Raw genomic sequence first — 26,488 nt, 5'->3', positions numbered from 1 at the left:
AACTGATTTGTGCAAAGCAGAACAATGGTATTCCCTGTTTTAGTTAAGCCTAACAGAAGTGTGCAATTAAATTATAAATCATGGAAACTCTATTTTAACATTGTTTTACCACTGTCTGGGCATTTATTTCGCTTTGTTTTACCCTGAGCGATAGCAAGGGGTTTAATAACTACATAAATGGCCAGCCTGTGGTAAAACAATGATAAAATGGAGTTTCCATGATTTATTTCATTTCTAACAGGACTAGTTACTTCATATTTTGAATAGACGCAGCCTATGTGTTGCACAAAATGTTTGTCATGTGTTAATCCCTTTTTTACCATGGCTGTGGTCTAAAGAGCTTTAAAGCATGTCATATTAGATTTACTTATATTTCTAGAAAGTTTTGAGGTCTTCCAGAGGTTGATATACATGATATTTGTAATTATTTTGAAAAAAAAACTCCTTCGGCATATGTTCTTTTCTTTTTTATAGGTGCCAAACTACCAGCAACATCATCAGCCTGGCAAGGTAGTCCGTCTTCTCAGTCCAGCTCCACACTGAAGAGACTTTCAGCCAAACTATCTCATAAACTGTCCAAGTAGCACACTAGTACACCATGTGTCTATAGAGACAATTGATGACATTATTTCTTTTTTATAAATAAGACCCACATTAACAGCCAGCACAAGAGTAGATCCAGTATTTTTTTATAAGAAAAACCATGGAATATGAACTCTTTAAAGAAATGTGCAACAGGAACCTGAAGCATTACTCCATTAGAGCGTTATTGACCACCACTATAGTTCTTTGTAATCTCAGTTATTTCACAAGTTTCCAGCAGAAATGGTGGTAAACCTGATTTACGGCAGCACTCTAAATTTGACACATTTAATAAAAGTAATATCAAGTGGAAGGTGATTTCTAGAACATCCAATAAAGTTGTTATTGTGTAAAAATAACACTTCTATAAAAATTTTTTATTTAAGTTGTATACCTAATGAGACAAGCTTGAAAATGAGGCTATAAGAACTACACATTTTCTTATACTATGATAGTATTTCCTCTAACAGTAAAATGTGTTGCTACAAAACCTGGTCTGTTTACAACAAGAAGGGGGGCAGTTGTGCTTTCAAAACCTGTTAAGGAGGTAGAAATAGGGTGAGGGACACAACTCTTACAAATCATTGGAACATTTTAGCATTTTACATCGATCTCATGTAAGCATCCAAGTAACTTGGATTGATTTCATTCTGTTTCAAATGAAAGCTTGATAAGCTTTGGTGAAATTGAATATGATACAAACATATCACTGATTTCAAGAGTTGTGTCCCTTACCGTAGGTCTACCTCCTTAAAACCCATAAGGCCATGTTGGAGCCAAACTTCAATTCAAACAAAGACTACAACAGGTAATAAATACCTAGACTATGTACATTTTAACCCCCTCTTAAATGACCTTGGTATGAGCCTGTAAAACTCTTATGTAGTTGTACAATCACACCATGCTTTATTGATATCACAAAAAGATCTCAATTTTATAGCATATCTGCTAGATACTTCTATCTCATTATTGAGTCATGTTATATTTATTGCATATCTATTGCATTATAATTTTATTACAAATATTGCATAGTTTGCCATTGAATTCATAATTTTGTGTCTATCTATAAATGCAATACAAAAAATGAAGTTTGAGCGATAACAAATCTTAATATGAGATAAACTTTTCATGTTCAATTTAAAATTACATGGACATTTTTATATGGAGTTAATTTCCTTGTTAAAAAATGTTTTAAAGATGCTGACTTATATCCCTTGTATATTCTTGCAATGCCATGAATGGAAAGGTAAATAACTCATAGAATTCAATTGTGAAGTTAACAGTACAAAATTTTTCATGTTGACTTTGTTAGCATTAATATTTTTTATTCAGAAATTATTGCTATATATTTATTGATTTGAATTCAGTAACAATTTCTGGCAAGTTCTGTATCCGAAGCATTTCTGTTCAGTATTTTACAATGACCCTATATCCCATGAAGACTCCCTGTAAAATTGTCTGAATTTACAGTTAGATTGCCATTTGATGTATGCAAGGTAGAAGCTATTCCCATTTTTAGATGTCAATTCCAAGTAAGACTGAATGTGTATTCTATTCTACGGGTGATTGTGCATTCCCTTCCAGAATTGTTTTGTCTTGAGATTAAATATGTGTTTTAACTAGTTCTAGAAGTACATTATATGGAAAACAAATGTATATTTGATCAGTATGAATGTGTATTATCTACATTTGTAACATGTAATTTTAGAATGCCCATATGAAAGTAAGTGTTTTGTAATTTCAGGATGTGTATAAATATGTGTACATATATTTAAAAACAATTCATAAAATTATTATCTATTATACACTTTATTTGGTCATGTAATTATAAAGTACACAGGTAGGTGTTCACATGAAATTCACATTATTTAAATGAATTTTGACACAAATTTCTCATTAAAAAATATGTAATAAACAAATTAATTTCATAAATCTGTAGATATGTTTTAAGATTATTTAAAATCATGTGAGTTTCTAGTGAGAGCATTTGCCTAATGTGTTAAATCATGATTTGAAGCGCTTTCAATGGCTAGTTGTCTGTGATTACTTAATTACCGGTAGATTGAAGTGGTTGTCTTTTTGCAATTAATTTTCAATGATTTTGATCAGAGAAAAGAAAAATGTAAATGTAGATATATACATTGCTTTTTCAGTAAGCTTTAATGAATATTATTTTTTTTAACTGGGTAATCATGATTAAGATAAACTTGCATCATAATACTGAGTAATCATGATTATGATTGGTTGCATTTCAGTGATGAATCAGTGCATTCAATTTAAACTGGAACTGCCAGCATTTTTTTTCCTCATTGTGCCAATCAGTAGGTATTTACATGGGACATAATTTGGAAGTTAAATTCTAAGCATTCATATAACAATTTAAAAAAAATAGATTTAACCTCAAGAAGAGCTTCAACTCAAAATGCAAATCTTTTTCAGTGGTTGATTACAAGGGAAGACGCAGTTGTGGCTCACTTAAGTCAAATGTTTAAAAGGAAAATTAAAGTGTGATATCGCTTATCACAGTACTCTTTCTTTATATAAAGGGAGATAATTGTAAAATTTCTAATTGAAGTAAAGACATGTGAAGGCATAATAATGAAACATTTAATTCTTAGTTGAATGTGACATTGGCTACACATGATAGGCAAAGCTACACTGATAAATTAAGTTACACTTGAAAGGCATGTGTTGTTTTTTTTATCAATTCAATGCATATTATGTGGAGTTTAAATTGTGTCAAGGTTTTTTTTTTTTTTTTTTAATTTTACTACAGCATTTGTGGATAAATCAAAATAATTTGTTAGCGTTAGCTATTCTTGTTCTTAATTTGCTTTGAAAATGTTATTATTTTATCGATGTTATTGTCATGTTTTTGTTGATTTTTACAATTATATAACTATTTTTACCATTCCAAAGGAACAAAAATAAAATTTATTTATTTGTGAGTTTATTTTCTTTCATAGTAAGTGAGGCATTGTATTGCTGGATTGAGTTCATTTGGTCTAGAGGTCACAACTTTCAGAGATGATATTACGAGGTCAACAAACAAAGCAGAAATTGGCAAAATCGGAAGAAAATATACAATAAAAAAAAAGAATTGAAACAGTAAAATCTGGATTTGAAATAGCTGAATTTCGCTAAAAAGTGGAAAGAAATCATGTCTGAACTTCAAAAAGAACTGAGAATCAAGACATTATTTTTAGTTGGCTTTAGATAAGCAGATAACAACATATTATTTTTAGTTGGCTTTAGATAAACAGATTATAACAGATTATTTTCTAGCCATTTTATTTCATACTTATAATAAAACAACAAAATCAATGATCAATTTCATAATTATATATAAAAATATGTGTTACGTAATGACAGACAGCAGAGGTATAGATGGTATAGCTAACGAAGATTTGAAATTTTTTTAGACAATATATTTTCAGACAAATATGGGTTTAGAACATTTCATAAACACACAACTTAAAAGCATACCTATTAAACATATATACCTAGGCCATCAAATCCACTTTGTAGTAAATATTAAAACAAACATATTTTTTTGGTCAATTCTCCGTGCTTACAGGAACTACAGTACACTATAACAAAACTAAATTTCATTATAGGGATTCGACACATTTCTGAATTTCCTTAGTCCAAAATGGAGAAGTAAATATCATCAAATATTTCTCTGTAATTGGGTAGCTTGAGTAGATAACACATACATTTTCAAAAAAAAACAAAACAAAAACAAAAAAAACACTCGCACATATAGTGGAATTAGTGGTTACATGATATTCATGTCCCCTTATTTTTGACGACTAAAGGCCTGTAACATAACGGGAAAATGACAAAAGGAAGTTTCTTACCACCAGATTAAATATTCTATCAACAAAATGTAAAATTCCCTTTAAGTGCTTGTAGTTATTGTATGAATAACAGACAGGCAGACAGACAGTGGTATACCACTATGGGTTCATTAAGACAAGAGTTTGAAATTCATATACTGATCAGAATTAAGACTAGAAAATGCAAAACTTTATATAAATATCATATGAGTATTTACTACCTAAATAAACAAATAAATTTAACAGATCTAATACATATAGAATAAATTAAACAAATGAAAAAACAATTAAATAAAATAATAAAGAAAAACCTAAACAAATAATAGCTATGTGACTACAGAGTATAGAGATTTATTAAATCTACAACACAAACAGTAAATTCAGAAAATATTCCTCCAGTTACACATTGACATTCCACTCCTATTTAGAATAGTTGGAGCTTTAAGATAAGCAGTATTCTCAATTTCACAAAAAACAAAACAATCTGACATCCACAATACAATAATCATTATTACAATAAAGACTTGTGCAACAATTTCGGAGTTAACAACATTTATGACAATGTACTGACCTTATTATTGCTCCATTATTACTGCAAGTGGGTATGAATACAATCAAACAGGGGCAAGACAGAAATGCTGTTTTAGCAATATCATATTTTGTTATATTTTGTCTTGTTTTTACAGCATTATGAAAAAAAATGCTTGTAAATGAAGTTTAATGCTTTTCAAAAAATGCTAAAGCCTGTTTGTCTACCCACCCTTGCAGACACAACAAACCAACTTGACATTCAGCTGGTGTTAGTTCCTTCCAGAGGCTTCACTCCAAATGTAATGAAATCAGCTAGTTTCACTTCCTCATACAGAAACTTCTAAAGAATTTGATTTCAGCCTTTCTCACTCCCCTGCAGAAACCTCACTCTAGCTTGGCTATCAGTTTCATTTCATTATAACTTGATATCAGCTTGTCACACTCCCCTGCAGAAACCTCACTCTAACTTGGCTATCAGTTACAGTTCCCTATAACTTAATATCAGCTCGTCTCACTCCCCTGTAGAAGTTTCACTAACACTTGGACTTCCGACACAAGTTTAGCACACATTGGTTTTTCTACATCAATTTCTTGATTTAATTTTCTCATATCTTCCTCAATCTGAAAAAAATAATTAATTTATCTGGTTCTGATTGGTGCAAAATATTTTGAGAAATCATTTTATTTACAGTTCTAATAACTGTATTTTTTCATGATCGAAAAATGTAATTTTTTAAGATGTAATGGCAAAAATTAACCTTCTAAATTATAAAATTCATTAATACATGTAGTGAAGTAGGATTTTATTCAATAATGCAATAACAATATTTGTTTACAATAGCATTTAACAGAACCTAACATACCATTAAATGATTTTTTTTTAAATATCAGTTTAAACAAGTTTCCAACTATAAAAATTTCACAGAGTTCAATCAATAGAGTTTTTATCCTAACTTGAACTTTACATCATACTATATAATGGACTTCAAGACTAATAGTGCACAGCATATCATGTTTCAAATAGCTATACTATCATAATGACAGAAAACACAGTACATTATGAATAGAAAGGACTAATAAGAATATGTTGAAAGTTGTCACCTTTATTTAAAATATGGTAAAATAACCAATTAATAGCGTAGAGACTTTATTTTAACAATTATAACATGTAAAAGTTTTAGATTGGTATATCAGACATGTTTAAACTACTTGATGACAATCCATATTTTATATCCTATTCTATGGAAATGATCCTTAAAATCCTGAACTGTGAAAATTTAACATAATACTACAGAGATATTCTCAATCCATAGACAGTAATTTGCAGACAAAATTCATAGAAAATACAGAGATTCAGTATAAGTAAACACAGCTCCTATTTATATTCCCACATAAAGGATGATTCCATACCCCAGTAATTTCTGTTTTTATAACATCAATATCAACCTCTTCACCCTGCTTGACCTCTTTATCTAACCAATCAGATAAATGCACATGCTGTTTTTGAAGTTTTCTGTAAAAAAAAGGAAGAAAATTAGCATGAAGTAAATGTTAATTAAGTTATATTAACAGATCACTACTACACATAAGTACATAATATACCTGTATCTTTCTTTTAGTGTTTAAAGACCTATAACTGTATAAAAAAAAAAAAAAAGGAAAAAGAAAACAACCTAAGCGAAAAGGTAGATTCCTTCAATGAACTAAAAAATACCTGTAATCAACATTCCTCTAAGTATTTTGAGTTCTAAGCGAAGATGTAGACAGACAGTCAGACAGTTTAATAACAAAATCAATTATATGTTTATAAAAAAATTTATTATCTACTGGGTAAAAATAATTGGGGTTTTCTGTTAATACTGAAGTCCATTAACTGACAGGTGATATTTTATGATTAGGTACACCTTAATGTAAAGGAGTTTTTAATGTGGTTTTATACAATAAGGGTTTTCTGTTTAGAGTAAGATATGCTATGTGTTGAAATCATTATCATCAGGCCCCTAGAATTCCAATTTTCCAGTTACCCTGAAAGTAATTAGACCAGTGAGATTTACAACAAAACAAACCCCTCTTGGACTTAAGGGTTTGTACTATTGAGGTGTTTCATATGGAGTAAAATGGTTATGAATCAAATTTAGACTGTGTCTGGTTTCAACAGGTTTCCAGTTTATTCAAGGTTTGGTTAAGACTGGTTTCACTGTACATAAAGATTTCGCTGATATTGACTGAAAGTTCACTTTTAACTTTCCTCTGTGAACACAAAAATATTTCTAATTAAGAGCACTGGAAAAATGGGTTTTTTATTATACATGTACATGCATATTTAGCAAATAGTTCATATACTTCGGTTAATAGCAATATGGCTACGCTTCAGTCCATATATTGCTATTAACCAAAAGTACATGTATATGAACTATTTGCTACATTATACTTTTTTATTCATGTTCTATACTTCAAATCATTCCTGTGGAAAAAAGGAATATATACACAACTTCTAACTACAACGTCACATTCTTAATTTGAAAACGAGGCAAACCATTTGATTTCCCACTGGTCCATATGACATTATATAGACCAGTAGATACATGTATATCTTAGAAAGTAAACAAATAAAAATCTTACAGCTAACTGAAAAAGACCAGTTCAAATTTCAATACTAATTTATATAGACTAGTGAGTAATTTAAATAGCTCTCTAGGTAGAACTCTGCCCTACATTATACCAATGTGTCCTCCTTCGGAATGGAACTGGTCTATTTAAACTAGCTGTAAAAGTATAATATTGTGACATTGAAAATTGCAGTTATGTGGAAAAGGAAAGGTAACTCTGGTAAATTTCTGAAAAATTTACCAGTTAATAAAAATTCCAGCTAGTTACATATTTCTATTTTCATAAAATAGCACAGCATTTGCGTACTCCAAATGTTTCACAGATGAAATAAAATTTTAACACACAGAAAACAAGATGCAAAGATGCAATATTTTGGTTCATTAAAAAAAGGTACAAAAACCTTGTTCTCATATGAGACTGCGTAACTTTTAATCAGTTTGTTTTTGCCTGCAAAAATGTATGGCTCCTCTGCTCCAAAGTTCAAAGGAGTATAAATCCAACAAAATTAAATGCATCATAAATTCCTGGTAAAATGCAAAACTACAGTCAAATCTCGGTAGCTTGAACTCCAAAGGACCATTGAAATATGTTCGAGTTATCGGGAGTTCGAGAAATGGAAGTTTGTTTATTTCCGGATTTGTTTTCCTTGCCACTCCGAGTTCGACTTTATCGTTAGAAATTGCTGACTTCCTACGAAGTTTTGTTCGTTCGGGAATCTATTTTATTCGCTTTCTGAAGATTATGTGGACATTAAAAATGCTGTGTTTGCCTTTTAAAACATTCAGAGTTCGAGTTCCTGAGTCAATTATTTGTTTTCATCAGATTTTCTTTGATGCTTTCATCATGCTGTCTTCTGAACATTCTCAAACTTCAATCAGTACTATGTTACAATCATAACTACTTAATTAGTTATGACTTAAATATTACCTGCAATTAACCTAAATGACACTGATTAATGATAGGGTTTCAGTTTATCAAACCTTTTATTACCAGAGTTCAAGTGAGTGAAGTTTGACTGTACATAATACAACCTAACTACCCACAAAGTTTCATGAAATTTGATGAAAATTAGTTTCTGAGGAGTTGCACTTTAAAAAAGTGTAACAGGCCAAAAATAATACATCTCCCCACCAATAAGGGGAGACATAATTATGACCATTTAAGAGACAAAAATTAAACTCATTAAATATGGTTTCAAATATAAACAGCAGTATTTAACCACAGAACATCCTTGGTTTTAACTTTAAGGACACATTTTTAAATGGCAGGAGTAATTTTTAAAACAAAATTCTCAGTTGATATGCCTACATATCTAATGTTAATATTTTCTATATCTCTATTTTATTATGGGAACATGGAATTAAAGAGAGAGAAAAAAACAATTATTAGTTAAAAGATATGTATAAATTATATCATGTACTGATTAAATGAAAGAATCCAATTTTGGGTCTCAATCTCTCAATAAGCAAATATTCAAAACAGCATTACCTTAATCTTTTCTTTTTATCATTGAATCCTTTCAGTCTGTTTCTTATATCAGTAATCTGACTGGCTAATGCAGTCCCTGCTCTTGGAGTGTCAAAGTTTATAGGTAAATATGAGTCAGCACTCCTAGGAGTAGTGTCATCCGCTGACTTCAAAAACCCACCACTTTCTTTGAATTTAGAAGAGTAATTCCCAGTTGAGAATCCACTGCTTATCTTCAACTTTGCTGAGTCATTAGCAGACGACAAAAGGTCCATGGTTTCTTTCGATTTCAAAGTACTATTTATAGAAGAATATCCATCTATTCTATCGCGAGGGGAAAGCCCTACATGTGGCAATTCTTTTACAGCATCTTTAGTCAATGTACTTGTCATTTTTGTTCCCATAAAATCAGCAGGCGTCATTAACTTATTTTCAAACGTTTTGTATCCCTTTTTAGGAACTGTAAATGTGTTATCACTCTTTACATCAGAAGTTATGGAAGACAATGACTTTTCGCTAGGATGTGTCACATTTTCTACATCTGAAGCACCCTTATCAATAACAGTCGGTTTTTCAATGAAACCCCGAACTTGGAAAGTACTTCTCATACCATTGTTCTCAGAGTCTGATGTCAAATTATCTACCCGTCCAAGCTCTGATAACTGTTCTTCCTTATTAGAATCAATGGTAAAAGTGTTTGACAGAATTTTTGGTTGATTTAAATCAGTTACATCAGTCGGAGATTCTTCTGGAATATTTAATGGTACAGGCAGGTCTCCTTCTCCGTAGTGACCTTTAGGAACTCTTTCATGGTCAATTGTTTCTTCTGGCCTGTAAAAGACAAAGATACTTTGCTTACCAAGGAAACCTTTAACATGGCAGATTATTCATTATACATGTAGATGACAGACGCCTGTTAGTTGTATTATTTAAATTTTATGTATTAAATTTTCAATCTTTTATTCTTTTTTTTTTAATTGATGGCATATGAATGTTCTTGAACAAACAGTAACATATCAAAGTCTGATGATCATACAGTATCTAACTGAAGAGCAGAAATAAGACACATTATAAAATTAAGATAATTGACAGCACAATAATTTCCTATCAAAATACTTCAGCTCATACATAACTGTAAGGGTACTGCTCTGTGGATTTTTGTAAGAAATTTACTAACTCAAATGTTTCTTGTTCACAAGAGAAAAGCCCAGCTTTCTTAAGTGAATCAGCTAAAAATGATGGATGTCTAGGTTTCCTCCGGGAAGGAATATTTCTAAAAAAGAAAAAGAGAGAATCATGATTGATGAAAATTAAATATCAAACACCACTGAGAATGTAAGACAGAGAAATCTCAGACATCCAAAAGTAAGATTTCAAGTTCTCTAATTAGGCTCTGCTGAGTTAGTGAACATAGAAACCTTACCCGAGGGTGTTTGATTCATTTTTCACAATAAAAATGAATTTTGTAAAAAGAAATCACAGCCTGCCAAAACTTCTTTGTATTTACAAGACATCATAGAATGGTTTATTGTGACGTCAAAAACTTTGCATATTTTATAAGAAAATCTCACAATGCTAAAATTGGGAAAATCCTTGTCTCTTTAGTGAGAAATTAAAATATCTAAATATCTAAAATATCTAAAATACAATAATGGAATGGAATGAGTATTTATCATTGTGAGCTTTATTCTGTAATAATTTAATTGTTCTGGAGAAGATAAACTGTAAACTAAGAAATTACCAGTATTGCAATGTTTTAATCACCAAAATGATTGAGGAACAGTTTTAACAACTCAAAAGTAGGACTTTTCAAAGCATTGTATCTTTCCCCTGTATATTGCATTGCAGAAAGAAAATTTTAAATTCTACATGTAGCAATCAACACCAGAAGCAATAAAATAACCAATTGGTACTATAATAAATACATGAAGTTCTTCTCGGTCTAAGAATTGGGCAAAATGTATATACATGTAAGGTTTGGCACATGAAGGAAAAAACGCAGAGATTTTATTTCATTTACCAATTAATTATACCTGATAACTACCAGAAATTACCATCAAAGTGTTTTTAAAATTAGCCTTTTTAAGATATTGATAGGTCAAATTTAGTAGAAATGTACATGGAAAAATAGCAGGACAATTTTCCCACGCTCTTTCCCTACATAAGTAGTCAAAAAATATCTACGTCACAGATGCTTTAGGATAAATTTAAACAGCTTTTTGGATGTTTTCTAGATGTACTGAATATATTTTTGGCAAAAATGACTAAATTGGGGGAAATGATGTGCCATCCATTGCCCAATTCTTACACAGAATGGTACTTAATTCTTTTTTCTGAATTCACAATAAACATTTTTCTCACAACAAAATATCTGATGTTATGAAATAGCACCTAAGCAATTACCTGTCTAATTTAAATCCCACATGTTTACTGGGTACAGATTCAGGCACTATTCCCTTTGATCTTACAGGTGATGCCGATACCTGTGGTAATAGCTTACTGGATCCAATATCCTCAATGACAGAACGAGGTGATACTGGACTAACAACATTAGGTCTAGCAGGAAAGTTCTGCATTGAAGATGGACCACTAGGAACTGATCTAGGCCCATGATGCAGGACAGTTGAGTCACAAGGTAGAGACTTAAGGCCCTCGTCAACAACATAAGACAGTCCAATGGCTGTAGGTCTTGGTCCATAGTCAGGCCCAGCTGAGATAATTGGTTCAGGTCGTAGCATCTTAGTTTGGTGAGAAGGGACCATAAAATCAACTTTCTGTTGGACCTTGTAAGCACCATGAGCATGTGCATCAGATGCACGCTTTGCTTTTCTCCTACCAGCCCACTGCCTCCAGTGTAAAGCACATTTTTGTACAATCTGATGCATAGTAAATGCTTTCTGGAAGGATAATTACAAAAGCTGATATGAATGGATAATTATGGAAAGGATCAGAAATCTATGCATTTAGTTATGCATAGATGCATAGATGTAAATAGCTAGTTTTTTTACACATACACAATAATAATGAGTTTGACTACTAATTATTCATCTTCTATATAAGATAGATGAAATCTTTCTGTTCTTGATAACTGTGTGAAAAATTCAGTAGGCATTAAAATTTCACAAGTAATAAGTTTTAGATAGTGTCAATTCAGAATTTATTGTGAGCCTACATTATTGCAAAATTATTGGGAGCCTTTATTATTGCAAAGTTAGTGCAAGCCTTTATCATTATGATTTCGTCATTTTAGTAGCAAATGTGATTTTCAGAAGAAAAAACAACATTTAGTAATGTTGATCCATAATGCCATTTGTATATTATTGCAAAGTAAAGTCAGTTGCATTTTTGGCATAGTTTTAGAATTCACACTACTCGACTTGATAGATCAAATGATAATGAACTATAAAAAACTTTATTTCAAAATTTACTCTTCCAAAAATATTTACATTTATTTTAAAAATTCACTAAACAAAAATAAAAGAAATGATGCTGATAAAAAACTTACAGAGGCATGTTGCTGTGCAGCAAATTTTGCCCTGAGTGAAGAAAGGTCATCAGCTACACTTAACCACTGAGTAACACCATTTCTGATCAATCTTGTCCTTCTTCTCTCCAGAGCATGATTTATCCTGGATTTTTTTCTTTTTCTATCTTGAGTATAAATGTACCATGCAACTAACATCTGAATGAAAAAACAATTTGATTGAATGATTGTGGTTTAACATTGAAAGGCAGAAATTTCATGCACTTCAGGACAAGAACATTTGACTAATTGAATGCTAAGCCAGATCTTTATTTTGCCAGGTTACAGAAGCAACAGCCTGTCAGTTGGCAAGTCATCCCAGTCAGACACATTAATATGACTCTAAGACTACCACTCAATTATCATATATGTCACATGCTTGGAGGAGATGTTTTAAGCCTTCAGTGGTACTCAGTCAGGGCTTGAACCTACTACTTCAGGTGCCTGAGGCAAACATATTCCCCACAGACCATCGGGGTGAAAAAAAAAACAAAATAGCAAGTAAAATCCCTTTTCCTCATCAAATGTTATTTCAAAAGAGCATGCTACCATTAGGTAGCATTATAGTACTAATTTTCACTATTTCTAGTTTACACTATAAGTTGTGAAACCACTTTCATACAATGAGACATTTACAGTTAATCAAAAACACAATATCTGTCACATGTGAACATGTTCATTTGTCAGAATTCATAAAAATTGACAAGTGCTAATTCTAATGTCATAGCAAATAATTCCAAAATTTAAATCTCAATGTTCTATAATAAATATTACAGTAAGAATTTCTGTTAATTATACAATACCTGTTTTTGCAATGATAAACTCCAATGCCAGAGAGCTAAAGCAGATCTTCTCGCTGTTTCCTGGGCCTTTACATGTTCTTGTTTCCATACCAATACAGACCAAGTCTTTAATCTTACTTCATTGAACCATATACACTGCTTGTTCAGTAGCTGAAAGATTTACAAACAAGATTTTAACTTGAGCTAAATATCCACTGCCTGCTGTAGGAGAAATATATATATATATCTTCTTTGTTTACCCATACAATGTGACTCATATTTTAGTGTTTCAATAGTCTGAAGGCAGAGAAGTAATTCTTAACTTTAAGTACAAATAATGTATTCAACCTGACGATTTTTGTGTGTGTATTTAATGGGTCTTGTGAAAAAATATAATTTGAACCTCATGAAAATTTCTCTATTATTCAATAAAACAAGGTGTGCTCATTTACATTTTACATGCAATGTACTGGTGCATTTCCAAAAAATGGGTAAGTTGAGGTCTTCGGTAACAGTTGGTCTGTAACTACTTTGAAAAACCTAGACTCTGTAAAAAACTCTGTTTTCTGCCTGAGCAAATAAAAATCTATAACTTTTGATACTAAAATTTCATATAAAATGTAGAAATATTATTTCAAAAGGAATAAAACAATGTCTGAGGAAACCATCATGGCCTTTTTTTTAAATCAAATCCCTTGAACCCTCAAACATTAATTACCTTTTCCTTGATACAGATCTGAACGTACTGTTTCCATCTGCTGATAAGATTTTGTAATACAACTCTATTGTAATGTTGTATGGCTTGTTCAGACTTTAATCTGTTCAGCAAACTCTCATCTCTCTGCTTCTTCCAATAGGAAAAGTACCTTTGTAATTTATCTGAAAAAAAAAATTGACGCATTTTTGAAAAATTGTGCATCAACTAGAATGACGTGTAAAAATAATACCATTTTAGTAAAAAAATAACTTTAAAACTCTGCATCACAACAATAAAAATTAAAATTAAGATTCTGGTAGATGATGCTACCTAATATGAATGATGGATTCAAGTTTAGGTAGAAATCCTTCCATGAGTACAACAGAGAAACATGAAAGTAAGTATTCAGTGGTTGGTAGAAAGTGATAAACTTGGATAGTTAATTTTTAGTACAAAAATTACTTCCTTTAAGATGACACTATAAAAGAACACAAAAATATACCCTTACACACGGAGGGCCTATATTTCAGTTTTTATGTCATGTTTTAATGAAGCCATATTGCCAGTGAAAACATTTTAAAATTTTAGAATTTACTTAGTTTAGACAGATGTTCAAATCCAAATTTCAAAATATGTTTAAACTTGTATGAAGGAACATCAAAAAATGTTATGCTTACAGTAAATATTGTAAAACAGGTATTTTTAGGCAATTTTTTTTTGTCATTCGGTGTCCAAAATGTGTGTTTTTTTTTAAATTTAATCCAAATTTTGCAGTTTATAGCAGTACTTCAAAAATCAAAATCAATCTCAAGGGATTTGAGGTAAACATGATTTGAAATTGTATTTTACAATTTACATTTTTAGTGGTTCATAACCATGAAATTTTGCAAAAATTTTGGACTGCAAGGTAGGTTCTGGGATGATTCAGGGTTAAGTTAAGGCAGGTATATAGAATGTTTCCTATGTAGTTATACTTACTATAGTTGAGCACTTTTTGTGTATTTTCGACCCATCGATTTCTCTCTGATTTCTTATAGGCATGAATTACAGCATATCTGTGCCAAGATGAAGTTACCTATAATAAAAAAAATCCAAATTCCATATATTTAAGGTTTTGTTTTAAGTTTGTTCAATATTCATTGACAACCCAGAAATGTTCTACATTTTTTTGCTTTTTTCCAAAATCATAGCACATCGTATTCTATACAACAGGGCATTAATGGAACATTAAATGATACCCACCATATAATGGTGATGGCAAAATGTTCAAAATGGCTTAACTTAAAAAAATTATTTTGGATTTTGTTGAAAATTGAACTTAACCTTATTTTATGGTACTAAAAAACTGTCCAGATGGACAGACACAAAACTTTTCATTCAAAAAGAGGGAAAAAATAAATAGTTTACAGGAAAGACATGAATTACTTATAAATACCTTCCCCAGTATTTTTCTGTGATAGTGGCAGACAGCCAAGTTCTCAGTCTGTCTATCTTCCTTCTGTTTCTCACAATTCTCCTTCCATTTCCATAATGTTGATCTAAAATTAAGCAGTCATTTTACTAAGAATATTTCTTATTTCACAGAAGAATACCAATGGTCAGTGGTTAACACATGATTTGAAAATGATTGTGTTGACCATGGGAATTTTAATTGTAAAAAATGCATTCGTCTTTTTTTTTGTTAAGTAAAAGTAAACACCCTCCAAAATGTATGGGGGCTTGACAATTTTTTTGATAAGGGCCCCCTTCTCAACTTGTGTCTTACATTTAATTCAGACAACATAGAATTGTGATATACAATAGTGTCTTACAATATCTTTCTTAGGGTCAATTTTTTAAAATACATTCAGGGGTCGCGCTGGGCTTCGCCAATGTCGCAATTTTCGATTATTTATTTTATCTGGCGACAAAAATAGCCCGTTGGTGATTTTCTTGGCGCCTAGGTTTTGTACATTCAAATTGACAGGAAGTTTATCAGCAACAGATATTCTCTCTAATTAAACAATTGTGTTGACACCTGGTCAAAGTTAATTGACTATGAACAATTTACACCTGAAGGCAATTAAAGGTAATTAGACCAGGCGACTGGACTGACAATATCCTCATGGGAGGTGTCAATCAAATGTAAATATATTACTGAGCCAATCAAAACTCTCATCATCTGGTCAAAGGTAAACACAATTAAGGCCATGTGCACGTAGCTACACACAAGTTTCACAGCCCTGTTTAACCATGTGATGCATTCAGAAACAGACTTACCTAATAACAGAATAAATTAAATCCAACTAACAACGATTATCCCATCAGGAAGTGTCTAAACACTAAGAAATTAAAGAATTGATAAAAGAAAATGGATGACATTTGTTTACACTTTTGCCATGTGACTTTTTTGGCGGGAAAATCGGTAAACAAATAGAATGGGGATTCCCAAAATCTAATTAAGGAAATACTACTCAGTTAACTCGATTAATGGTCCATGGTACAAACTGTAGTTTGCTAGAAATTCTATCATTTGATAAAAAAAAAGAATCAAGCTTGTTAAAAATAATAAAAAAGTAAATTATATTGTATTTGATGAATTAGACCATAAAGGACAAAGGTGAACATGTTTTAAAATCAGAGACTGTATGAGAATAGTAATATAGTCTTTGATAGAATGAAAATACCTGTTTCTGGAGTAGTACTTAATATTTTATGCATATAAAAGTGACAGACTAAAAAACCTAAAAAGCTAAAAACCTACTTTATACATGCATCAAGAGTGAATCTTGGGTACATGTATGTCATGAATGGAGAGGTTATTTTGATGAATAGACAAAGTTAATTCATCAGTGAACTTAATACTGTCTTTTTTTTTTAAATTGTAATTTTTTTTGGCACCCTTTGGCTCTAATTTCTGAAAACTGGTGACAAAAAATGGCAGCTGGTGATATTTCTGGCAACAGAATTTTGGAAGCCTCTTTTTTTTCAACCAACTAAAACATGTATCGTTTCACAGATGTTCATAATGTACATACTTTTACTAAATGTACATGTTTTGTATCAATAGATGCTAAGGTGGTTAATTATTAAGTATAAATATTTGTAAGAATCCGGCAAAATGAGAAAAATCAGAGAAATATGTTTACCAAAATGATATAGAAAATTTGTCTTTTTTCCTTGATTCTGACGGTGCAAATAGTCAAATTACATTTTCAAAATGGTGGGTTTTTTCAAACCATGTTTCACCCACTGCCTGATTCTTACTTAGACTGACACTAACTAGCTAATGTATTGTTTTCCTAAATTTTGAGATTCAATCTTACTTAACATGATCCTAGTTTGTGATAAATGAAAAAATAAGCACATGAATTCACTTGTTTTCAGTATTTGTAACTATTTCATTTTTTTTTTATATTGTACGCATGATCACCAAAATAACAATAAATATATTAAAGTTAACAATATTATAACTAACAACATATTACCGAAGAAGTTGTTGACATTTAGCACCATACTGGGTATCAGCGATCTCTCTGAATTGTCTCCCTTGAACAACATTGTTCCTAAGAACCTTCATTACTCTATGGCAAACATGCCTTCTGTAGAATACAATGGCAATATTCTTCTTTTGCCTTTGATTTCTTTTGTATAACATAAACTGTAATTAAAAGGAACAGTCCTATCAATGTAAGCCATTGTCTTACACAGGCAAAATTATTTCACATGATTTTCACCCGAACTGAGCAAATAAACTTTGTGACAAAGTTCACATGAAATTTGGGAGAATCAAGCCTACACATGAAATTCGTGTGAAAATGACGTTAATTTCATGTGAAGTTAACTAAGATATTCATTCATACATACTAAAATTAAATTCACCGCATTAATGTGATATTATATATACACAACCTTAAAAATGTGGACAGAAGATATGAAAATAATGTTCATAATAAAATGAAACAATTGTAATCAATCTTTTGTTTATTTTCAACCATTTTCAAACTTTGAAATGGTTACTATTACAATCCAAACTTGGTACTATAATCCAATAATAACCTACCTGTTTCCACACCTTTAACGACCGAGACAGCTGATGTTTGTAGTAATGTTTTGTAGCTTCTGCATTATTTATCTCCCTGAAAAATAATAAATGTTCTACATATACAGTCGAACTTCGTTAAGTTGAAGTCAAAGGGACCATGCAAAAATGTTCATGTTATCTGTGGTTCAAGTATTCCGAGGTCAACACATTGAGGTTCCACTGTACATTTCAAGCTCAATCAAAATCTGATTCTCATTTCATTTATGTTACATTTCTACTGACTTTGAGAAGTTTGGTACAAAAAATTAAATTTTTGCATTAGCTTCATATTTGACCCAAAAAAAATCCAAACCATGCATTGAATTTGAAATCATAACAAGCAAAACATAGTCATATTTCTCTTCCAACCCCAAAAAAGCTGAAGGACAAGGTCTGGATTTGTAATAAATTACTGAAAATTTGGTGTTTAGACTTTCCCAAAATTATTTGGAAACTATTAAGCAAATATTCTTTACCTGAGGGTGAAGATGGTAATCTTTTTACGCTAAGTTAGAGTAAACATAATTTCAAATCTGTTCTTCTTCAAACTACAAACTTACCCTATTCTCAATTCCTCTACATACACCTTCCATGCTCTCAAATGCCTCCTACACAAAACTGTATTAAAGTAGTGCACTGCTTCAACCTTGAAAAATACAATGAAAAGCTACAATACTTCAAAATGATCTGATAATACATATATATATACTGTAAAACTGGATTTATACTCTCTAAATTCCCTATTTTTATCATAATTATTGGACAGGATTTTCTTTAGCTAGAAAGAAATTTTAAGACAGCACAACACATTATATTTGAAAAGACCTGTAAGAGAAACAAAAAAGACACCTTTTAAAATCAAAGAAAGGATTTCACCAGGGATTGAAACTGTGTCCTCTCACAATTGTGGCAAGTACATTATTACAAGACAACCAAAGTGGTTTGATGTTGAGAACCAAGCCCCTTTGTGTATCTCTCTGGTTAGACATGTTAACTATAGTCAATTTTGTATAATAACCTCTTTCCTATGGTCCACTATAGCTTGATGATATCTGTTCCTCCAAACAGCAAAAAATCTTTTAAAGGTACAGCTCTCATAGTGGAGAATAGCCTTCAACGATACAAGAGCAAATCACATGTAAAAGCATGTCACATTTTAATTTCATTGACAGATACAAATTTTGATTTTTTTTGTTTTGTTTTTTTCTTTTTGTAGTTTACTACCTACTGTTTCATAGAGGATACTGAATTTTTAAAAGACCTAAGAAATTTTTTTCCACCTAATGTATTTTAAAACACATCCCTACTGATTATTTGTCATATTATTTGGTAAACCTACCATTCTTTTGTTCATTCTATCTTCCCTACTTTGTTCAAAGTTGTTGTACCACATGTAGAAAAATCTTGCAGCCAAGTTTTCCCTATAAAAACAATAACATTGTAATAATAAATACCATAAAAGCTGTTTAAACTCATCTCTGAATAAACTGGAAACCTGTCTAAACCAGACTTCATCTAAAGTCACTTTCAGTCAATTTCAATGCATTCTGAACCTGTGTAAACCAAACTCTTGCCGAAACTACATGAAACAATGAATAGATTTAGTTTACAAATGTTTCACAATATCAATAACCATTCACAAATATTTTTTTGAAATTCTGTCTTCCTTATAATAACTTAACATAATGCAACATTTATTGTTACAAGAAATTTCATATGATAACATCGTAAAATTCAGAATGTCAATTTGATGGTGGCAGATATCCTTTACTATCAGTAAACTCAATTTGCCACAGCCATATCCATGATTGACAACGCAAACCTTCAAATACAATTCAGTTACCTCCTTAAAAGAGATGTGTAGTTAAATTTAAAGAAGTATTTCCCTTTTCGGATTATTATGCAAAAATGATCTTTATAATGTCGTTTTTGCATGCAGAATCATAAAAAACATGCAAATCATTTATTTCTGTATCATTTGTTTGACGAGAACTTCAGTGCAGAATATGAACGAAATGTCCTATTACAACATGAAAGTACCAGCTGGAGGATGTAAGTAAGAATCTGAAAATTGCATTTTTGACTTTTACCAATGCAAATCTGAGTTACTAATTGTTTTCCCTAGAATAACTTAGTTGTGAGAGCTGACCTTCTGTAGTGCCTTATTGAGACTTAACATTACAACTCAGATCAATACAGGTTCAGTCATCATGATAAAATAATAAATGTAAAGTATCTGACTAATGTTAATCTGATGATTGAAATCTCAGTTAACTTGGGAGAGAAAAGTCAGTCTCAACTGTCCAAAGAGGGTGGTGAGAAATGACAGTTACTGCTGTCCAAATATAATGGTGAGAAGTGTCATTTACAACTGACCAAAGACAGTGGAGGGAAATATCAGTAACCACTGTCTAATGATGGTGCAGAGGAAAATTATTATTTCTCTATGTGCTTGGTACAGCTTTAAGTTGTTTTAATATGCTTTTTGCTTTATCAAGCCTAAATGGGACATTGAAAATTCAACACAGACAACAGAACAAGATTACATGGTGGTATTAATATATTAATCCCATACCAACATCCTTGCTGTTTTCTCAACATCAATGTTCAGCTCATTACAGCAAAATGCAAGATTCAAACTTATCTACACATCTTCTGCAAATAACAAACACTGAGAAATAATAAGTAAAATTAAACTAACAGGATTTTTTCTTCTACTACATTGAGAAAGAATTAACAAAAGTTACTATCATCAGTTTAACACCAGTGATGCTTACCTTCTGAATTCTACAGCCATTTCAGCATACTCTCGATTTCTCTTCTGTAACTCTGCATGGCCCTTTATATGTCTTAGGAATACAGGCATGGCTCTAACATAGTAAAAGGCATCTGCTCTGTCATACTGAGCCTACAAAAATTACAATTTCTTTTACAAAGTATTGTTTGCAGTTTAAGTTTCACTCTTAATTAATGATTTCATTGAAAATGAGTGACATTGATCAAAATTTTCTTTCATGCATTTTTCAAACCACACTTTGATTTTTACAGAATAGACCACAGTGATAAGAATACACAAATAATATTAAATACAGTAACATATGTAGAATTATAAAACTGAATTACTAAACTCATAATGATTTGACAAGAATATTCTTTCGTTACTTTATCAACAACATACCTGTCTGTGTTTTCTCCATTCTATATAGTCCAACCAAGCATCCACCATTTTTCTACAAACCACCTGCCTAATAAAACAATAAGACATTAATTATAGAATACTACTACTAAAGTAGTTTATTGTCGATCTGAGTAAAAGACTGACACAAACCTCTGCTGAAATTTGATATAATGACCGACATGGGCTGTCAAAATTTCTGGACCCTTGCATGTACCATAGAAAAGTGAAACATGTCCTTTGTAGGATCAAGAAATTATGGTGCATTCACTGAACTGATATGGGTAACCTTCCAGATAAATTTGCCATTTCTAGAAGAAATAACTTACTTGTAATGTTGAAGTGCCCTTACAGTCAGACAGTGTATGGCTAATTCTTCATTGTCTTCACATCTAGACATCCATCTATTCCAATGTCTTCTTGTCAACTATATATCACAAAATTACTAGTAATAAAATAATATTTTTTGCTCAAACTTAGACAGAAGAGAATAGATCTTACTGGTTTTAATGCAACTGAATATAACATAGACATGTTTGACTAGCATTCATTATTATGGAACTACTGTATATTTTGGGGGTGGGGTTTACATGATTTTTAACTATTATCTTACTGTCAATTTCACAGTAAGTTGTACATATAAAATTGATTTTAACTCATAATTTCATGAAGGGTCAAAGCCTTGTTACATTTGTACTAAAATTCAGTCTTACAATGAAAGTTAATTTCCTGAAATTGACCATGGAAATATTGATTTAAGAATCCTTTTCTAATGCAATAGCTGTCTTTTACAGGTGAGTTTAAAATTTCTCTCTATTAGCTGCACCAGTGGAGACTACTTTACCTCAGTCATTACAGCAATGGTAAAGCTGCACCAGTGGAGACTTTACCTCAGTTGTAAAAGCAATGGTAAAGAGGCACCAGTGGAGACTACTTTACCTCAGTTGTTAAAGTAATGGTAAAGCTGCACCAGTGGAGATTACTTTACCCAAGTTGTTAAAGCAATGGTAAAGCGACACCAGTGGAGACTACTTTACCCCAGTTGTTAAAGCAACGGTAAAGCTGCAACAGAGGAGACTACTTTACCTCAGTTGTAAAAGCAATGGTAAAGAGGCACCAGTGGAGACTACTTTACCTCAGTTGTTAAAGTAATGGTAAAGCTGCACCAGTGGAGATTACTTTACCCAAGTTGTTAAAGCAATGGTAAAGCGACACCAGTGGAGACTACTTTACCCCAGTTGTTAAAGCAATGGTAAAGCTGCAACAGAGGAGACTACTTTACCTCAGTTGTAAAAGCAATGGTAAAGAGGCACCAGTGGAGACTACTTTACCTCAGTTGTTAAAGTAATGGTAAAGCTGCACCAGTGGAGATTACTTTACCCAAGTTGTTAAAGCAATGGTAAAGCGACACCAGTGGAGACTACTTTACCCCAGTTGTTAAAGCAATGGTAAAGCTGCAACAGAGGAGACTACTTTACCTCAGTTGTAAAAGCAATGGTAAAGCGGCACCAGTGGAGACTACTTTACCCCAGTTGTTAAAGCACTGGTAAAAAGTGCCAGGATTTCCAGGTTTGATCCACAACTGATAGTTAGGAATGATGTGTTGTCCAGTGCATTGTACTCTAATACTTTATAAGAAATCAAGCACAGAATTTCACTTACCCCATTCACTTTTACTGGTCTTTACTATTTAAGTTAATAGGTAAACAGCTTTCTGTAGGGCTTTAGCTAGGTATGGTAAATATTTAAACAGTATCAACCATGATCAGAAGTCTTAAAATAAGTGAAGAAATGTTTTACACTGATTAAAAAACTAGCTAGACCTTAAGTCTTTACCATATTGATGTAGAAGTCAGTTGCCATTTGTTGCTGCATCTCCTTTGTTCTCTGTTTCACTAAATATAATCTGAATGCTGTGATACCAATAACCTGCAAGACATTTTAAAATCATTTATCATTGCAAATGACATGCATTTTATAATAAACCTGCACTCAAAATAAAGTTTGTTTGTTTGCTTGTTGGGGTTTAACGTCCGAGCAGCAATATTTCAGCTATATTCAGACGATGAACATGAAATTGATGATAATATGAACATGAAATGATGATGAAATGAAAAAGGGATGGGACACAAGGACAATGGGGTCGACAAATTTTGATTACCACTGGAAATAGGGAGAGGTGGGTAGGGTCAGGCAATTTAGCTTCCTGTGGCGGAGCCCTATGGTTCCTACTCCGGTAGAATACCACAGTAGGGTTCTTTAACGTGCGAGGAACGTGGCATCTTTCCCAACACAGTGCACCACTATGGTTTGCGGTCAGGTTTTCCGTATTATAGCCTGACAACCCAAGTATGTAACACGCCAGGGGTACCCCATTCCACCACCTGGGGCACACATCCCAGTTGCTCTGTGGGCAGAGCGCCCTAGCCCCCGGCTAGGGTTCTGAGCACTATTTAGTCGCCTTTTACGACAAGCTTAGTAATGCTGCAGGCCTATTCTTTTAACACCCGGACCTGCACAGGGTCTTAAAATAAAGTAAAGGATCCAAACTATATAGTATGTTGACAATGGAAATTGATAAAACAAGAAAAAAATATATGACAAGACATATAGTTGGTCTTTAAAAATGATAATGCTAAATCATAAAATCCTGACACAATTCATTTTCCTGATACAATTAATTTGAGTCAAAAAACAAAAATATGCAGAAATTGCACATCATACATTTACCTGCATTATGAATGTAAACCATTTCTTAGAAGGAATTTTTTTAATAATCTCAATTAATGTTACTTATACTTAAATAAATCATCGATGAATAAGTTAACAAGTTTATGTGCCAGTAAAACTTGCAAATATAATAAAGATGTCAAAGTTGGTATATTAGGTGCTGCTTAAAGAATTCTTCCAGTTTCTAGATTAAATATATAATATAGCTAGAAATATCAGGAATTTTCATTGATCACATGACCAAATAAGCTGGGCACAATTCAATCTGTGCACAACTATACAACTGACTTCAGTAAGACTTTAAAAACAAAATTTAAAATCCTTTGTTATTAAAGATAGAGCCTTTTTCATATTGAAATTTATATTCAAGCAATACTGACCTTTAATTTTCTCATGTAGTGCACCTCAGCTAATTTTTCTTTTTCATGTTTCTCTTGCTGAATTTCAACATCTATAGTTGTTAAGAATTATAAACCATAAATATTTTTTAATCTGTTTATAACTGAATTAGTGAAAAAGGTATTTTTTTGTTGTCAGACCATTTTTCATTAAAATCAGTGTGATAAGGAAACATTTATGTTTTACCTTTGTTTTTTTCTTCTCTCAAAAGTAATGATGACACAATTTTTATTGTTCAAAGCCAGAAAAAATTATGAGGGAGGCGGTTTTATTTATATAAAATAAAAATAGACACCATCAAATGTGACCATATCCATGAGAACTATGAAATTATTTTTGTATGGCCTAAAGTATTTCAAGCTTGGTAACAAAACTAATGTGGAGTACATTTACATGTTCTCCACATTATTTTCTAAATTGTTAAATGCTATAACATTCAGTCATTTATGATTAAAAAGTGGCATCACACACATTTTTCTTCAATAAAAGGATACATTGTAACATTTTATAGAAGTATCTCCTCTTAGTAAACCTCTCTGCCAGGTCCTGTATTTGTGCCTGTTGGTTGTAGATAAGCATTCTGGTATTGTATTGGTTTACCCAGACTCTCATACATCTCACTAACACACATCTGTGGTGTATACTCTCAGCATATTCTGCAAAACAAACAAGACAGCATTGATACTTCACATAAAAATGCACAGCTCTGCATTTTTGGGCAGATCCATAAAATGACAATTTTGCCAAAACTGTTCTATATGAGCAGTCAAATTAATTGACAGCATCTATTTAAGTGGTATACTGACACTGAGTGTACACAACTCTGAAAAAAAAAAGACAAAAATGTGTATTACATACTGAGATGCTCAACAAATTAGAGCCATTCAATGTTAATTTCCTGAATCTCAGGCATTTTTCATGAAAATCCATGATTTTCACCTTTATATTGCCATAAAGATTATAAAGGCTACATTTTGCAATATGCAATACTCAAAGAAGCACTTACTGCTTTTTCTCAATTCTATTCATAACCCCCCCCCCCCCCCCCCCCCAAAAAAAAAAAAAAAAAAAAAAACAGGTAATGATGATAGCAAACCTGCGAATCTAGAAATTGGTTATAGGCCTAATTAGTATGGTTGATTGGAACATATACCACATTCAGTACTAGCATTGCAATTTCTTCAGCTTTAGAATAAAAAAAAAATCAATGAATATGATTAGCTGTTGTTGCATTATTTTCAATCAAAACCAAAAACCAAAACATTTAATTTATTTGACTCTTAAAAAAATTCCTGTTAATATAAATGTACAAAGCAAAGACCTTTTTTAGCTTTCTTCTTCCTTTTCATAGACCAGTACTCCATCCAAGCATTTAAAGCTCGCTGCATTGTGTAGAACTTGTGATGTCTGTATGCTAATCTTTCTTTACTGTAAAGAGCATGCCTTCTTTTAAAAGCTTCACACCATATCATCCAGTGCTGGAAAAGACAATACAAATGTACTGGGATTTTAACTCAAAATGTAAAGTTTGTGTGCAGACAATAATTCTTAAGACTTGCTAAATATACATTTAAGTAGTACTCTAGCTAAGAATCATGCTAAATGTGATTCATGGGTGAAAAGCCTACATATTTTTATTTTTGATATTTTGTTTGAAATGCCATAGTAAACAGAAATTAATATTCAGTTTTTCATATAACCCATGTTCTTAGGAGATAAAAATTATACAGAATGTACTGTAGATTTAAAAATTAAGAGAGATAATTCTGTAAATGACACTCAAATACAATAGAATTGCCTAAGAGCAGGCAGATTTGAATAATAATTACACATTTCATAATATAAACCCATAAATCAACGTCATATCAAAAATAAAAATATGTAGCCTTTTTTTAGGTGTATCACATTTTATTGAATTTGCACGATTCTTACAAAGACTGCTACTTAAAATTTTAAACTATCTACAAAATCAAAATTCCAAGTTTTTTCATGGAAACAAAAAAATAGAATTTTGAATAGAAATGGTTTGATCTTGAAACTTCAATCCTTGTGAATAGGAATGATGTATGTTTTCAATTCCAATCTTATCT

At 31.6% G+C, this 26,488-nt stretch overlaps 2 protein-coding genes across 7 annotated transcripts in view; one reads left to right on the top strand and one right to left on the bottom strand.

Annotated features, from left to right (window-relative positions):
- The window catches only part of LOC148621035 (1-phosphatidylinositol 4,5-bisphosphate phosphodiesterase epsilon-1-like), a 236,868-nt gene extending 233,338 nt beyond the window's left edge, over window positions 1-3,530 (top strand). For all 5 annotated transcript variants that reach the window (XM_088575034.1, XM_088575035.1, XM_088575036.1 and 2 more), the window contains one exon: window positions 475-3,530. In XM_088575034.1, coding sequence (XP_088431160.1) covers window positions 475-584 — 110 coding nt within the window. In that variant the 3' untranslated portion in view covers window positions 585-3,530. The remainder of the gene's footprint in view (window positions 1-474) is intronic.
- A 326-nt stretch (window positions 3,531-3,856) lies between these two features.
- The window catches only part of LOC148621034 (protein SFI1 homolog), a 37,745-nt gene continuing 15,113 nt past the window's right edge, over window positions 3,857-26,488 (bottom strand). For both annotated transcript variants that reach the window (XM_088575041.1, XM_088575039.1), the window contains 22 exons: window positions 25,720-25,876; window positions 24,893-25,054; window positions 24,380-24,450; window positions 23,106-23,198; window positions 21,599-21,696; window positions 21,273-21,339; window positions 20,872-21,002; window positions 19,434-19,515; window positions 19,113-19,205; window positions 18,655-18,740; window positions 18,074-18,149; window positions 17,499-17,671; window positions 15,467-15,569; window positions 15,010-15,106; window positions 14,053-14,213; window positions 13,356-13,505; window positions 12,535-12,711; window positions 11,433-11,926; window positions 10,207-10,302; window positions 9,051-9,860; window positions 6,363-6,465; window positions 3,857-5,573 (listed from right to left, as the gene is read on the bottom strand). In XM_088575041.1, the coding sequence (XP_088431167.1) occupies window positions 5,454-5,573; window positions 6,363-6,465; window positions 9,051-9,860; window positions 10,207-10,302; window positions 11,433-11,926; window positions 12,535-12,711; window positions 13,356-13,505; window positions 14,053-14,213; window positions 15,010-15,106; window positions 15,467-15,569; window positions 17,499-17,671; window positions 18,074-18,149; window positions 18,655-18,740; window positions 19,113-19,205; window positions 19,434-19,515; window positions 20,872-21,002; window positions 21,273-21,339; window positions 21,599-21,696; window positions 23,106-23,198; window positions 24,380-24,450; window positions 24,893-25,054; window positions 25,720-25,876 (3,600 nt within the window). In that variant the 3' untranslated portion in view covers window positions 3,857-5,453. The remainder of the gene's footprint in view (window positions 5,574-6,362; window positions 6,466-9,050; window positions 9,861-10,206; window positions 10,303-11,432; window positions 11,927-12,534; window positions 12,712-13,355; window positions 13,506-14,052; window positions 14,214-15,009; window positions 15,107-15,466; window positions 15,570-17,498; window positions 17,672-18,073; window positions 18,150-18,654; window positions 18,741-19,112; window positions 19,206-19,433; window positions 19,516-20,871; window positions 21,003-21,272; window positions 21,340-21,598; window positions 21,697-23,105; window positions 23,199-24,379; window positions 24,451-24,892; window positions 25,055-25,719; window positions 25,877-26,488) is intronic.

The sequence above is a fragment of the Perna viridis genome, chromosome 3 (assembly GCF_037379345.1).
Source record: "Perna viridis isolate PV_CMFRI_1.1 ecotype Kerala chromosome 3, ASM3737934v1, whole genome shotgun sequence".
Taxonomy (NCBI): domain Eukaryota; kingdom Metazoa; phylum Mollusca; class Bivalvia; order Mytilida; family Mytilidae; genus Perna; species Perna viridis.
Note: the sequence above shows the minus strand (reverse complement) of the source record. Positions and strands in the feature narration are given on the sequence as shown.